The sequence below is a fragment of the Globicephala melas genome, chromosome 2, assembly GCF_963455315.2.
Source record: "Globicephala melas chromosome 2, mGloMel1.2, whole genome shotgun sequence".
NCBI classification, from domain to species: Eukaryota; Metazoa; Chordata; class Mammalia; order Artiodactyla; family Delphinidae; genus Globicephala; species Globicephala melas.
Window position 1 is genome coordinate 175913231 of NC_083315.2, and position 14737 is coordinate 175927967.

Sequence of the window (14737 nt, forward strand, 5' to 3'; positions counted from 1 at the left end):
AGACATAGGGATCAGTGAACTTGGCCTGAATTACTGTGGCCATTAGTTATTGTTCACAGTGTTCAAATTGGTTTCAAATTCAGCAGCCATTAGTAACCTTCTTTCTCTTGTTTGTGATGTTTAGGTGGTTAGGTAATAATTTAACTTTTAAGGATGAAAAGAAAATAAATTCTGAAAGTCTTCTTGAGATAAAGCTTTTGGTTCATAGGTAATACTTTATTACATCATTGTTAAATTTGTGGCAATTTTGAAGGTTTGTTTTTTGTTTTAATTCTAGGTCATTTCTTTGATAGAAAGTAATTCTGTGGTAATTATACACGGTGCCACCGGTAGTGGTAAAAGTACTCAGCTCCCGCAGTATATCTTGGATCATTACATCCAACGCTCTACCTACTGCAACATTGTGGTCACCCAGCCACGGAAGATCGGGGCCAGCAGCATCGCCAGGTGGATCAGTAAAGAGCGCGCCTGGACTTTGGGTGGTTTGGTGGGCTATCAGGTGAGACTGAGAGAGGGAGCCATCTCTGTTAATTTTTTTTTTTAATTTACTTTTTGGCCATGCCACATGGCATGTGGGATCTTAGTTCCTTGACCAGGGATTGAACCCATGCCCCCTGTGTTGCAAGCGCAGAGTCTTAACCACTGGACCGCCAGGGAAGTCCCTCTTTGTTAATTTTTAATTTTATATAAGTTGATGATAAGGTGTGATTATTTTCTGCTGGAAAAGAAAATGAAATCGGTTGCTTATAGAGCAGAATTATGGCATAATTTTAAAAACAGTGAATCTCTGAAGTTCTTGAAAATATTGATAACTTTAGTTTCTTTCTCAGTTGAATAGAAAAGAAGTGAGAATGCTCAGACTTGAGAATGGCTTTTATATAATTTTATCTTTCAATTATATCTTTATGTTGAAGATGTCTTCATACACAATCATTTTAACATAAAAATGATACGGGAAGTACGACTAGATAGGCCAATCTCTCCACCCATCACCAAAGAAGACGAAGAAGAAGAAGAAAAATCAACTTGAGAATTTCAGTTTTAATTTAGACCCTATATGTTTTGTGATATACAGTACTTTTTTTCCCTTTCTTACCTTCATTATGAAATGAGCATAGCATTTTTTGGTAATTAAATGTGAACCATTTAAACTGAAAAATTTCTCCTTTCTTTTTTCCTTCCCCAATTTTAGGTAGGGTTGGAGAAAATAGCGACAGAAGACACCAAGTTAATTTATATGACAACCGGAGTGCTGCTTCAGAAAATAGTTAGTGCCAAGAGTTTGATGGAATTCACACATGTCTTCATCGATGAAGTAAGTGCTCTGCTCTTATGTTCATATTCCTATTTGATAAGAGAACACAGTGCAAGTTACTCGTAAAGTGTCAAAAAGTAATTTGGGTCTGTATCTGCTTATTCTACTTAGAATGTTGATTTTCTGTTTTTATCCTTTGCTCTTACTTCCAAAATGCAGGTGGGGAGGTTGAGGACTGTGAATCCTTGTTTAGAGCAGGGGTTGGCAGACTACAGCCCTCAGGCCAGAGTTGGCCCCTGTTTTTGTAAGTAAAGTTTTATTGGCACACAGTTTTGCTCTTTGTTTATGATTGCTGGTGTTCTACAGAAGAGATGAATAGTTGGAGCAGGACCGTATGTTCCGTGAAGCTGGAAGTATTTGCCCTCTGGCCTTTTACAGGGAAAGGCTGCTGACCCTGGTTTAGAGTGTTAGCCACATCAGACAATTAAGAACTTTAATTGTCTGTAGGTATTTTTAGTGCCTTACAGATACTTTCCATCTAGTAAAACAAGGATAATAATATCTTTTAAGAAAATGAATAAAGTAAATAGATGATATTGATCTATTCATTTTTCTAAAAAAATCTCTAATAAAGTATTGTGAACACTGTCTTTGTGCCAGTCTTAGCTTTCTCGACTTTTCTCAGTAAGGATGGAATATTTAATTGATTTTGATTTGATTCTATTCTGTTCTGTTTAGGCCGCGCCACGCGGCTTGTGGGATCTTAGTTCCCTGACCAGGGATTGAACCTGCGCCCTCTGCAGTGAGAACGCCGAGTCCTAACCGCTGGACCACCAGGGAATTCCCAATTTTGTTTATAGAGTTTTTTGAGGTGGGGAGATGCTGTGTTCAAACAGTTTTCCCAGGAGCTTTGGAAATGCCTCTACCCCAAACTCTTGAGTTTTAAACCTCATCAGTAATTATGCCTTGAGAAGCTTTACTTATTTCTTGTGGCGTTAGAAACATCAGCAAATAAATAGGATTTGTGGGAGACTGTGAGGTGGGGCTGGAGTACCTGATGGAGGCTGGAATGAAACCCCCTGAGCAGCCCTTTAGGGAAAGGTCTCTCCATTCTCTTGATATGTTGTGTGATCAGTATAATACCAAAACATACTGCCAATGGAAATAATCAGTAAACAATCTATAATCGGAATAGAAAAGAGTGTTATTTGAGCCAAACTGAGGAATATAACCTGGGACACACAGATTAAAGAAGCACTTGAATTGTGTTCTCCTGGACTACAAAATGGGGGGCTTATAAAGGCAAAAACTGAAAAATACAAGTTGTTTGTTGAGAATTAGGATTGGAGCTGGAGAGAAATAAGGGTGCTAGTTAAGCAGGGATCCGTTGGGGTCTGGAATGGTTGCATAGTTGTAAGCGGAGACCTTGAGACCATAATAAGGTTGCAGTCGGCAGCTGCCGGCGGATACTGTTTTGAGAATGGCTGGAGGTGTCCTTGAGTCTGATGCAGTTCAGAAAGTTCAGGTTCCAAGTGATGGAGGAGCGTGTCTGAAACCACATCCACAAGGGCCACCCGGCTCCATTTTGGATGCCTGAACCATAGTTACTCCATTTTTATGTTTAAGTGCATTCTCGTCGTTAATGGTTAAAGCAGATGCACGATGCCTGTGTGACAGGCCACAAAACAAGGCTGTTCTAATTAGCATAAAGTCCAAGCATGTCATGTATAAGCCAGAATGACTTCCCCATACCTTAATATGTGAAAATTTCTTCCATCGATACTGCAGGTAAAGCTGAATGGGTGCATTTACTAGCTTGTGTACCTTTACTTGGTTTTAAATTACTGTTGTTTGGGAGAGTAAAGGTGGAAAATATGTTGTTATTCTTTGCAATAGTGTGATGTGCAGTATGGTTCATAATTTTTCTTTATGACTTTTGGCAGTTTTGAGTGTCTTTAGGTAGTGATGAAATTCAAACTTAGGCAGTATGCCCAAAGGTGGTATTACACAGTCCACAGTAGTTACCGTTTGTTGTTGAGCCTTTTACTGAGGCCTCCAGATAGCATGGTGTTGCGGGGTAGTTCACTCCAGAGCTCTACTTCTCATGCCTCCATTCATTTCTGTAGATCCAGCAACTTTCTGACTGTGTTAGGAGGTATCTTTGCACACACACGCGTGAGTGGCGTGGACATGCCCATGCACACTGCGTTACTGGGTGCATTCTTTCCTGAAGCTGTGTGATGGTAGCTGAACACAGGTCAGCTACACTGTGCAGGAGCTTGTCCTACAGGGACTGCCTCGTCACTTGGTTACACGAGCAGCTTCCTACTCTACCACCGTGTCCCCAGCGCCTCGTAGGTGTTCCAATAACTATATGCTTAAAGAATTAATGGGTTGGATAGACCTGAAGTTTCAGTTTTACAAAGAATATTGTTCCTATTGTGCAGGATGATTTGAATTCCAAAAGAAATCTAGGAAGTTGAAGGTGGCCAGGCAGTTGAAAATGGAATGATCATGTCCTTAAGTTCTTAGCTCTTGAAAAAGAATAAACTAGCTTCAGGTGAATCATTCATTTAGTAAACATTTTTTGAGTACCTGCCTCATTAGGTGCTGAGGTTATAAAGATGCCGGAGTTGTAGTTTCTGCTCTTAGCCACTCTGCTGGGGAGACACATATCTACTGAGATATGTGTAAGTATGGGCAACGGAGAAGGGCCTGGGGCAGGGAGAGGACTGTGGGCATCCTGGGATATAGGGGTGAGTGGGGTCCTCAGGGCCGGAGGGGGAGGCAGCCCGGCCTCCAGCAACTGGGAGAAGCCGGGTTGTGTGAAGTCAGAGCTCTGGAGGCTGTAGTGGTGGTGTGGAGGCCAGGGGAGTCTCAGCGCTAAGGAGAGGTCACTTTGGGGCTCTTGCCTGAGCACAGCCTTTATTTTTCTTTGTTAAGTACGCGAGGCAGGATGTTTGCATTGAGGAAGTGCTCTGGGGTTTGGTGATAGAATGAAATGAGAGTTAGATTAATAAGGTGTCTGTTAGGGTTTCCAGCCGTTAGGCCAGAAGGTTAAATACTTTTCAGCTGCTGTTTTTTTTCTTTTCTCTGTACTACTTTTGTCCATGCCTGCTTCAGTGGGAAGTGCGGCCGGGAAGGAGCCGGCTAGAGAACAAACAATGGAGCCTTTCGCCTGGAGGAGAAGGGAGCGCCCTCTTTCAGACTCAGCTAATCTCTCCACTTGGGCAGAGGAATGTCCCAGAGTAGAATCTGCTGTCCCCTTGTGCCTTGGGGAGCCCGACTAAGTGTAGAGAAACGGCCACACGTGACTTAGCCCTGGGTGTTGGCTGGTTCGGGACAGGCCCTCGGGGACCCAGCCTGGAGGGCGCTGCCTGAGCAGCAGGCCCCCGGGGGACCCCGCAGCCCCATTTCCCCGGGTGCTACTGCGGGGCTTCCGATTGCCCTCAGCTCTTCACCCAGCCCTGCGCTACCTGTTCTGACTGAGCCAGCTCTTCCAGAGCCCACCCTGTGAGCTCCAGCCTGCCAGGCGGGGGGCACTGCTGCCGGGGCAGAGCCACCGCCCTGCACTCCCTTGCTGAAGTAGCAGCGTAAATATGCCCGTGCAGAGGGGTGCTGTGGGCCGGGAGCGGCGGAGGGAGGCTGGTCTGCTGCTTCTCGGTGGCGGGATGCTTTGTGTTGTCGCAGTGGGCAGGGCCGAGAGCGGTAAACATTCCTCTGTCCAGATGCCAGTAGGGCCCTACAGAGAAGCACGGGCGCTGGGGGCGACAGTGACGCACACGCCCCTCGTGTGTTCTCTGGTTTGTGGGCCACCGTTCTTTGCTTCCTCTTAACCAGGAGTGATAGTTTCCTGAGGAACGGCGTTTAGCGCAGAGACTTAGTCCCCAGGCCCCTAGGCGCACCGTTGAACCCTTGCCCTCCAGTCACTCAGCGGTGACATGTGCCTTCCCACGTTGGGGGTGCCCCCTTTCTATTTTGCAGGTACACGAGCGAACTGAAGAAATGGATTTCCTGTTGTTGGTCGTCCGCAAACTTCTAAGAACAAATTCACGTTTTGTGAAGGTAAAGTTGATTTCATGAGTAACTGAAACATTTAGGGTTAAGATTTATTGTTTAGTTTTGTTTCTCTTTATTTTAATAGAAACTAGTTGTTCATTGTCTTGTGTAGTCCTCCAGATCTTGCTAGGAAGCTGGCTAAAGGGAGCTGTCGTATGATCAGACTATGGAGTACTCTTTGGTTATTATGTTGCATTAAATTGTGAAATATTCTCCAGGCTGCAGAAAATGATCTGATGATAGTTGACGCTAATGAAATGCTGGGTATTAGAGCACTGCTTTTGGTTGAATAGGTACCATAATCTGAAGGTATGTGACTATATCTGTAATCTCTGTTTTAAAAGTAGCACTGAGTCACATTGAAGTTTGAGAATAGTTATATGCACTGTTATTATAGGAGACTTGAGGTAGGAGCTAACTGGAAGTCTGTGGCAAAAATGGTAAACATTGCTTACATTCTGTTTGAGCAAAAAGGACAAAGAAGTGAACTAGGCCAAAATAGCAAAAGGTTTATAATTATTATGCAGTTTAGACATAGGTCAACCCAGCCATGCTAAGTAGGAGTCTTTCAGAAGCAGCAGTGATTGGGTGCATGTCATTCATTATATAAAGGAACTGTGGAAGGATTTGCTGTTACTGGAAAGCAGATGCCCTCTAGATCATAACATACTTTGTCTTCAAGTGTTTCGTCTCTCTGTCCGTTCAGGGAGACGTTCCCGCCCTGCCCCGAGGTGGGGACATCACCCTTAGGAGGCTCACGGTCTCACCTGGTGGGTACTGACTAAATGGAACCCGAAATTTGCAATAAGTTGTCTTATTGCTTGAGATGACTATAAAATGAATGAGAGAATTTGGCTATTTCATTCCTTTTTCTGAATCTTAAAGATGACATTGAAGGTTGTTCAACAAGTCTGGACCTTTCTTTTTCTTTTTTTTTGTTTTTTGGCCGTGCCTTGGGGCATGTGGGATCTCAGTTTCCTGACCAGGGATTGAACCCATGCCCCCTGCATAGGAAATGTGGAGTCTTAACCACTGGACTGCCAAGGAAGTCCCCAGAATCTGGACCTTTCTTTTTTTTTTTTAATAAATTTATTTATTTTTGCCTGCGTTGGGTCTTTGTTGCTGCACGTGGGCTTTCTCTAGTTGTGGTGAGCAGGGGCTATTCTTCGTTGTGGTGCGCGGGCTTCTCATTGCAGTGGCTTCTCTTGTTGTGGAGCACGGGCTCTAGGTGCATGGGCTTCAGTAGCTGTGGCTCACGGGCTCAGTAGTTGTGGCTTGCAGGCTCTAGAGCGCAGGCTCAGTAGTTGTGGCGCACGGGTTTAGTTGCTTCACGGCATGTGGGATCTTCCCGGACCAGGGCTCGAACCCGTGTACCCTGCATTAGCAGGCGGATTCTTAACCACTGCGCCACGAGGGAAGCCCCCAAATTCCTTTTTCCTTACTTTTTAGAAAGAGAGTGGCTGTCAGAGACTTAGATGCAGGAGCACGGGCAGATGGGCCTTCCAGTCCCCCCTTCCGCTCCCCACCCAAACCTTTAGAGGTCCCTGGCTTTGTGCCATCCCCCAGCCTGCTGACCCTGCTGTCACCGCTGGCTGACCAGACTCAGCCCAGGCCACCCTGGACAAGCAGGTGTCTTGGGCAGGCTGTTGAATGGTCTGTCTGGAGGAGAGGCTGAGAGCTGCTTGGGGGAGGGCGCACGACAGGGAAGTTGGTGGCAGCACGGAACCTCGTAGCTTTGAGCAGTCCAGATTTGACCTTCCGTCGCCTGCTGCCTCAGTAGAACAAAAGCCTTGCAGTTCCTTAGCCTCACTGTTCCTTGGTAGGTGGTTTAGAGAACATCTGCTGCAATGGGTGTGCCCCTTGGGGGCCACTCTTACACCCCAAGTGGTTTCTCAGAGCCTGCCTTCTAACCACAAGCATCTTGTCTCAGTGAGTTCTGGTCAGCAGGACTTTGACCTCTTGTATCTAACATTAGCTGGGAAAATACAGACATTTTGTTTACCCAGTAAGTGTATTAATAATACCTGTGTAAAGTTTTTACTTTTCTGCTAAGATTTACACTTCAGAAACGTAGTAGGCAGTCAGTGGTCAGCAGATAGCTGTGTTTACCTCCTGCTTAGCATTTTGGAGACTGGTGGATGACGCAGACCCTTTGTAACGCTGCCACCTTCTCCAGGGCACAGCTGATGGGCTGTGGATGCTGCCTCTGGTATTCATGGCTGAGTTTCTTAAGGATGTCATCCCATATTTGCTTTTTGGCAAAACTGAAACCTGTGGTGAGTCCCTGAGCCTCCGCTGTCTCACGTGGTCTGGACTGGTTCCCCTGGGCTGCTGCACAGCGGCCGTCCTGGGGCTTCTCCAGTTTCTCGGCTTAGAGTCAAGGTTTTATGGGCCCCTTTTCTTCTTCCTCTTTCGTGCCTTTTTTTAAAAAGAGCTTTTTTATATTTTTAATAAATTTATTTTATTTATTTATTTTTGTCTGCGTTGGGTCTTCGTTGCTGCGCGTGGGCTTTTTCTAGTTCCAGCGAGCAGGGGTTACTCTTTGTTGCGGTGTGCCGTCTTCTCATTGCAGTGGCTTCTCGTTGCGGAGCACAGGCTCTAGGCATGTGGGCTTCTAGGCATGTGGGCTTCAGTAGTTGTGGCACGTGGGCTCAGTAGTTGTGGCTCGTGGGCTCAGTAGTTGTGGTTTGCAGGCTCCAGAGCGCAGGCTCTGTTGTGGCACATGGGATTCGTTGCTCTGCGGCATGTGGTATCTTCCCGGACCAGGGCTCGAACCCGTGTCCCCTACATTGGCAAGCAGATTCTTAATCACTGCACCACCAGGGAAGCCCTCTCTTTGGTGCTTTTTACGCCCTCATTTTTCTGGAGCATAACATCTAGTAGCTTATTCTGTCTTAAGTTAGCTTTCTTTTTTTTTTTTTAGCTGTAGCTTTTTTTTTTTTTAAATAAATTATTTTATTTATTTTATTTTCGGCTGCGTTGGGTCTTCGTTGCTGCACGCGGGCTTTCTCTAGTTGTGGCGAGCGGGGGCTACTCTTTGTTGCGGTGCATGGGCTTCTCATTGCAGTGGCTTCTCTTGCTGTGGAGCACGGGCTCTAGGTGCGCAGGCTTCAGTAGTTGTGGCATGTGGGCTCAGTAGCTGTGGCTCACGGGCTCTAGAGCGCAGGCTCAGTAGTTGTGGCGCACGGGTTTAGTTGCTCCACGGCATGTGGGATCTTCCGGACCAGGGCTCAAACCTGTGTCCCCTGCATTGGCAGGTGGATTCTTAACCACTGCACCATCAGGGAAACCCTTAAGTTAGCTTTCTGATGCAAAGTGTCCTTTTACGTTAATGGTTGTAATTTAGCATAATTGGAGAAATGTAGTTTCTCACTTGATAAAGCAATTGAAGAGAAATTTAAAAGTTGGCATCTCTGAGCATTCTTTAAACTGTAATAATTTGAATTACACTGGAGATCAAATTGAAGTATTCAGTTAAAGTTTTGAAAATTATTAAAACAGAAGACAAGCCTAGAATTGTAAAAGTATTTCATTTCAGTTATTATTATCATCATCATTTTGTCTGTTTTAATGGTTTTTCTTACTCTGTAGGTAGTCCTGATGTCAGCCACCATCAACTGTAAAGAGTTTGCAGATTACTTTGCTGTTCCTGTTCAGAACAAGGTGAACCCTGCTTATATTTTTGAAGTAGAAGGAAAGCCCTATGCAGTTGAGGAGTATTATCTTAATGATTTGGAGCACGTTCATCATAGCAGGGTATGTTGGAATGCATTGTTTCTTTCACAGTGAATGTACTTTTGTATTTGATCACACCTGCATTTATTAGCTACAATTGCAAGGCTCTTTTGGAGCTTAAAATTGGAGCAGAGAGATGGTGTGGGATGGGGCTGGAGAAGAATAAGAGGAAGGAAGCTCCGGGGTTTGTTGTCATAAACGTGAGCATGATAAGCACTCTGTGTGTCCCGGTGAAATTTATTCAAACTGCTTTTGTACTTTATTGATGTTGAAGAAAAAAATGTCAGCTTTTGGTCAGCTACAAAATTGCAGATTCAGCTGAGGGTAGGAGGTAATTTTATTTCCGTTAAATTAAATTTTCTAATGTAAGTTGTATTGCTCTAAACTGAAGGAGGATTGCATTGTCGGAACAGTGTGTGATAACATATTCTTATGAAAAGTTGCAGTTGATTTACAGTTGTTTTCACGTGGGTAATACATTTATAGGATTTGAAGATCGAAGAGTATATGTAGGTATAAAATATCTCCTTCCTACTCCTGTCCATTGTCTGCCCAGTTCCCCCACTAAATTATTGTCATTAATTTCTCTGGATCTTTCCATATTTACAAGCAAATATGGATGTATTGTTTCTCTTTTTTACAGAATGATAGCATTCTATGTGCATCTTGTTTTTTTTTTCACTTACCTTTTCACATTTTTTACATGTCATATAGTTTCTTCACTCCCTTTTTAGAGCTATATAACATTCTTTTATGTGAATATAAATATTATTCTTTTTTTAAAATTGAAGTATGGTTGATTTACAATGTTGTGTTAGTTTCTGGTGTGCAAAGTGATTCGGTTATATGTATATTGTGTGTGTATATATATTCTTTTTCATATTCTTTTCCATTATGGTTTATTACAGGGTCTTGAATATAGTTCCCTGTGCTATACAGTAGGACCTTAACTGTTTATGTATTTTATATGTAGTAGTTGGTATCTGCTAATCCCAAACTCCTAATTTATCTCTCCCCCACCCCTTTTCCCCTTTCATAACCAGAAGTTTGTTTTCTATGTCTCTGAGTCTTTTTGCAGATAAGTTCATTTGTATCATATTTTAGATTCCACATGTAAGAGATACCATATGGTATTTGTCTTTCTCTGTCTTGCTTACTTCACTTAGTATGATAATCTCTAGGTCCATCCATGTTGCTGCAAATGGCATTATTTCATTCTTTTCTATGGCTGAGTAGTATGCCATTGTGTATATGTACCACATCTTCTTTACCCGTTCATCTGTCGACGGACATTTAGGTTGCTTCTGTGCCTTGGCTATTGTGAATAGTGCTGCTATGAACGTTGGGGTGCATGTAGTAAAGATTATTCTTTATTTAACTAATCTCCAGTGTTTCTTATCTTTTCTTATTAAAAACAGTGCTAAAGAGAACATCTTTGTGCATGTGAAGGTATATCTTGTAGGCCAGGGTTTCGTAGCCTCAGCACAGTTGGTATTTTGGGCCAGGTAATTCTGTATGGCGGGGGCTGTCCTGTGCATTAGGATGCTTGATATTAAATAGCTCTGCTGGCCTTGACCCACCAGATGCAAGTAGGGCTCCTTCCCATCCCCACCCCCCTGTGACAACCAAAAATGTTTCTGGACATCCCTGGGATGGGAGTAAAACACCTCTTTCGAGGACCCCTGTGTAGGTTGTGCCTTCCTGGAAGTGGGTCAGAGGATGTGTGCATTTAGAATTTTGATGCACGTTGCCAAATTGCTCTATATAAGAGTTTGACTTTTATTAAAAACATCTGTAGGGACTTCCCTGGTGGTCCAGTGGTTAAGGCTTCGGGCTCCCAACGTAGGGGACATGGGTTTGATCCCTGGTTGGGGAACTAAGATCCCGCAAGCCGCGCAGCTCGGCCAAAAAAAAAAAAAAAAAATCTGTAATGTTAAAGTAAACAGTCTCTACTACAATGAGTTGGCTGACTAGGGTTCACCTCATTAGAAGATGTATTTTGTCAAATCTAATCATGTCAGAGGGAGGCCAGTGATGGCCATTAGAATGTAGCACTTCTTTTTTTTTCTCCCAGCTTTTAATTTTTTTTTTAAAAATAATTAGTTTATTTATTTTTGGCTGCATTGGGTCTTTGTTGCTGCGCGTGGGCTTTAGCTGCAGCGAGCGGGGCTACTCTCCGTTGCAGTGCACAGGCTTCTCACTGCAGTGGCTCCTCTTGTTGCGGAGCATGGGCTCTAGGTGCGTGGGCTTCGGTAGTTGTGGCACATGGGCTCAGTAGTTGTGGCTCGCGGGCTGTAGAGCGCAGGTTCAGTAGTTGTGGTGCACGGGCTTAGTTGCCCCGTGGCATGTGGGATATTCCCAGACCAGGGCTCAAAACCTGTGTCCCCCGCATTGGCAGGCGGGTTCGTAACCACTGCGCCACCAGGGAGGTCCTCTCCCAGCTTTTAAAATGACAGTATTTCAAAACAGAAAAGTTGAAAGAAATTTTGTAGTGAACACCCGTGTGTCCATCACCTAGAGTCTACAGTTAACATTTACTTTGTAGCACTTGAAAAAAACCCCAAGCCTGTCGGAACTAAGAAACTAACACTGGAACATCACTATTAGCTGGACTTGAGTTTGTTTGGATTCCACTGGTTTTCCCTAATGTTCTTTTTCTGCTCTAGGATCCCACATTGTGTTTAGCTGTCATGTCTCCTTAGGTTCCCCTGGGCTGTGACAGTTTCTCAGACTTCTCTTATTTTTGATGACCTTGATGATTTTTAGGAGAACTGGCCAGGTATTTTGTAGGATGCCCCATTACTGGAATTTTTCTGGTGTTTTTCTCATGATTAGACCGGGGCTGTGAATTTGGGGGAGGAAGAGCACCGGGGTGAAGTTGTTTCATCACATAATGACCAGCAGCACGGCTCATCGCTGGTGACAGGCCTTATCTCCTGGCCCCGGTGGTGGTTACCAGGTTTCTCCCTTGTAACGTTACTCTGCCCTCCTTTTCTTTTTCCATATATATGTATGTGTGTGTGTGTATGTGTGTGTGTATATATATATATATATGTATGTATGTATATATGTATGTATATATGTATATTAGGTTAGTTTGTTTGTTTATTGTCTGTCACTGCCCCCCCTGCCAAGGTTATGAACAGAGTAAGGAGACACATTCTTTCCTTTTCTTACTGGACTCCGTGGTTGGAAACAAGTCTCTCTAAGTGCAGCCCGTATTCAAGGTGGAGGGGAGAGGGCCCGTATTTATAACATTTAACCATTGTGCCTTGTCTGACCCATTTTGGAATATGAGAGTAATAATGCTTTACTAGTCTTTTCACCTGGCCAATGTCTGATTGACTTCTGTTGATGTGTATTTTGTGTTTGATTCCTTGTGGATATGCTGAGGAGCGGGGTCTGGCCTGGGCACGTGCCCTGAGCCCGTGTAGGCCCTGGCAGCAGATGGGTGCATTGTGTTCACCTGCTAGAGGACATCTGGCCCCAGCGCTGTTTACCGTATGTCCTGATCGGTGTCACTTAGGGTTTCAGTGAACCGATACTCAAGATTTAACTCTGTATTAATTTTAAGCCTTACAGAAAAGGTGCTTTATGTAGATTCTATTATAATTTTTGGAGTCAGAGGGCCTTTGTTAAAATCAGTTTTATTACCGTGATTAGTCGTGCTGTCATGTGATTACTCAGCACGCTGTCTCGTGTTGCGAGGGAGAAGGTCCTCCTCCTCCAGAGCAGCGGCCTCTCCACCCTGTGGTTGTCTCATACCTTCCCACCTCCTTAGGGGCCTCGTCTGATTCACTGCCCTCCTCTCTGTGTCTTTCCTAGCATCTTGTCCACATTTAAACGGCACTGAGTCTCTTTCATCTTAAGAGACACCCACGTTAGGTGCACTGTTTCTCATAGCTTTTGCCAGACTCTGAACTCCCAGTGCCCGCTTCTCTCCCCTCCCCCCACTCACTGCCGCCTCTCAGCCAGGACTGCACCCCACAGTGTCACAGGTAACCACCTCGTGAGGTCCAGAGCACTCGGCCCTACACCCCCTGAGCTCTCGCTAATATTTGACCCTGTTGGCCACTTTGATTTTCTTGAAACTCACCATTCCCCTGGGTCCCATGATGCCCTCCTGGTCTTTCTGTTACCAACTCTGGCTGTTACTTTCAGTGTCCTTTGAAGAGCCCTTTTCATGCTTCATTTTCAACTTTTTTTTTAATTGCCAAAAAACCCTCACAAAACCTGCCCGTAGGAAAGGACATAAAATGTAATCGCGAACTGGGATAAATTGTGGCCCCCCGTGATCTGCAGCCTGGTCCAGCAGCAGCGCATGGCCCACTCCCCAGGCCTCCCCGTGGGTTCTTTTCGGAGCACACTCCACCACCCTAGAGCATCACCGTTCTGTAATTCTGCTTGGTTTTGCTGTAATCCATTTGAAGGGGAATTGGGAGGATGGTGTGGGACGGGTTGCTTCCCGGACAGGCTGGTTGGCCTGGGCGAGGCCGACTGGGATGGAGGCAGACAGGCAGGGCTCCAGGGCCTCAGCTTGGAACAGAAACACCATGGTCGCTGAACACTGGGCACCGGTGGGTGGTCTGACTGGAGCCACCCTGGCCCCGCCTCTGTGAATAGCAGCGCTTCCCTCCACAGTCCCGCTCCTGACTGAGCATGCCCTCTGCAGTGCACTTCACTCCACTGCCTGCCCACACCATGCTCTCCGGGAATGCGGAGGCTTGTCTGTCGTGCCTCCTCCTGGTTTCCTCTCCGCAAACAGAAGGGGATGGGTTCAACAGGTCGATGGGTGGGCTGTGACTAGTGTATGTCCTTTGTCACCTGTGTCAAGGCTGGCTTGGAGAAAGCAGGGCTATGTTTGGTATCTTAGCAGTGTGTTCAAAAAATATTCTCTAGGCTTGGATTCCAGAACTCAGTGAAATCACTTGTGAACTGATGTCATGCTTTTCCCACAACCTGTTTGTAGGAAAACAATTCTAGATGGATTTGGATCTACTGTTGGAGTTTGTGAAAAGTATCTTTCCTTCTATTTCTTTTTTGTCTGGTTGTGTTATGGTAAATACTGGTTATTGTTTGGGTAAAGTAGCAAATTATTTAAAGGTTGAACGTCAAGAATGCTTATTCAAAATTATTGATTAAATAAGAGTCAATTTGTCATATTTATATTAGTACAATTGTAATTTTAATGAAACATGGATTATTTGAATACTAGCTGACTTAATTTACTCTAAGTAAAAATTGGAAAAGGAGTTTCTCCTGAAGTCTTCTGATCTGTTTTTCACAAAATCAAATGTTGTGTCTTTCATACAGTACTTGATAAGTAAAATTATTAAATAAACAAAATAAACAAAAATATTCTTGGTGAAAAAACTCAGTATGGCTATAAAATAGATTTTATGGCAACAATGACATAAGCTAATGCTGGATATTCTGGAGAGATACGCAGTGATGGCCTTGGTCCTATGAACACTCTCAGCTCAGACTGGTAATTCTAACCTCACCAGGGAGTCTGTGGATGTGGTTGAACTCCAGTGTTCCAGAGAAGCACCTGAAGGGCAAGTTTAAAGGAACTGGCCTCCATGTGGCTTTGTTTTAATACACAATTAAAAGTAGTCTAGGGACCCCCTCAAAAAGCTTGGTAGCTATAATATGACATGGTTATATCATTACTGTAAATTGGCGGAT

General features: G+C 44.4%; 1 protein-coding gene across 1 annotated transcript in view; it reads left to right on the forward strand.

Moving 5' to 3' along the window:
- The window catches only part of TDRD9 (tudor domain containing 9), a 106840-nt gene that overhangs the window by 24977 nt on the left and 67126 nt on the right, over positions 1-14737 (forward strand). The window contains exons 4-7 of the mRNA XM_030883213.2: positions 278-499; positions 1193-1315; positions 5240-5320; positions 8906-9070. Coding sequence (XP_030739073.2) covers positions 278-499; positions 1193-1315; positions 5240-5320; positions 8906-9070 — 591 coding nt within the window. The remainder of the gene's footprint in view (positions 1-277; positions 500-1192; positions 1316-5239; positions 5321-8905; positions 9071-14737) is intronic.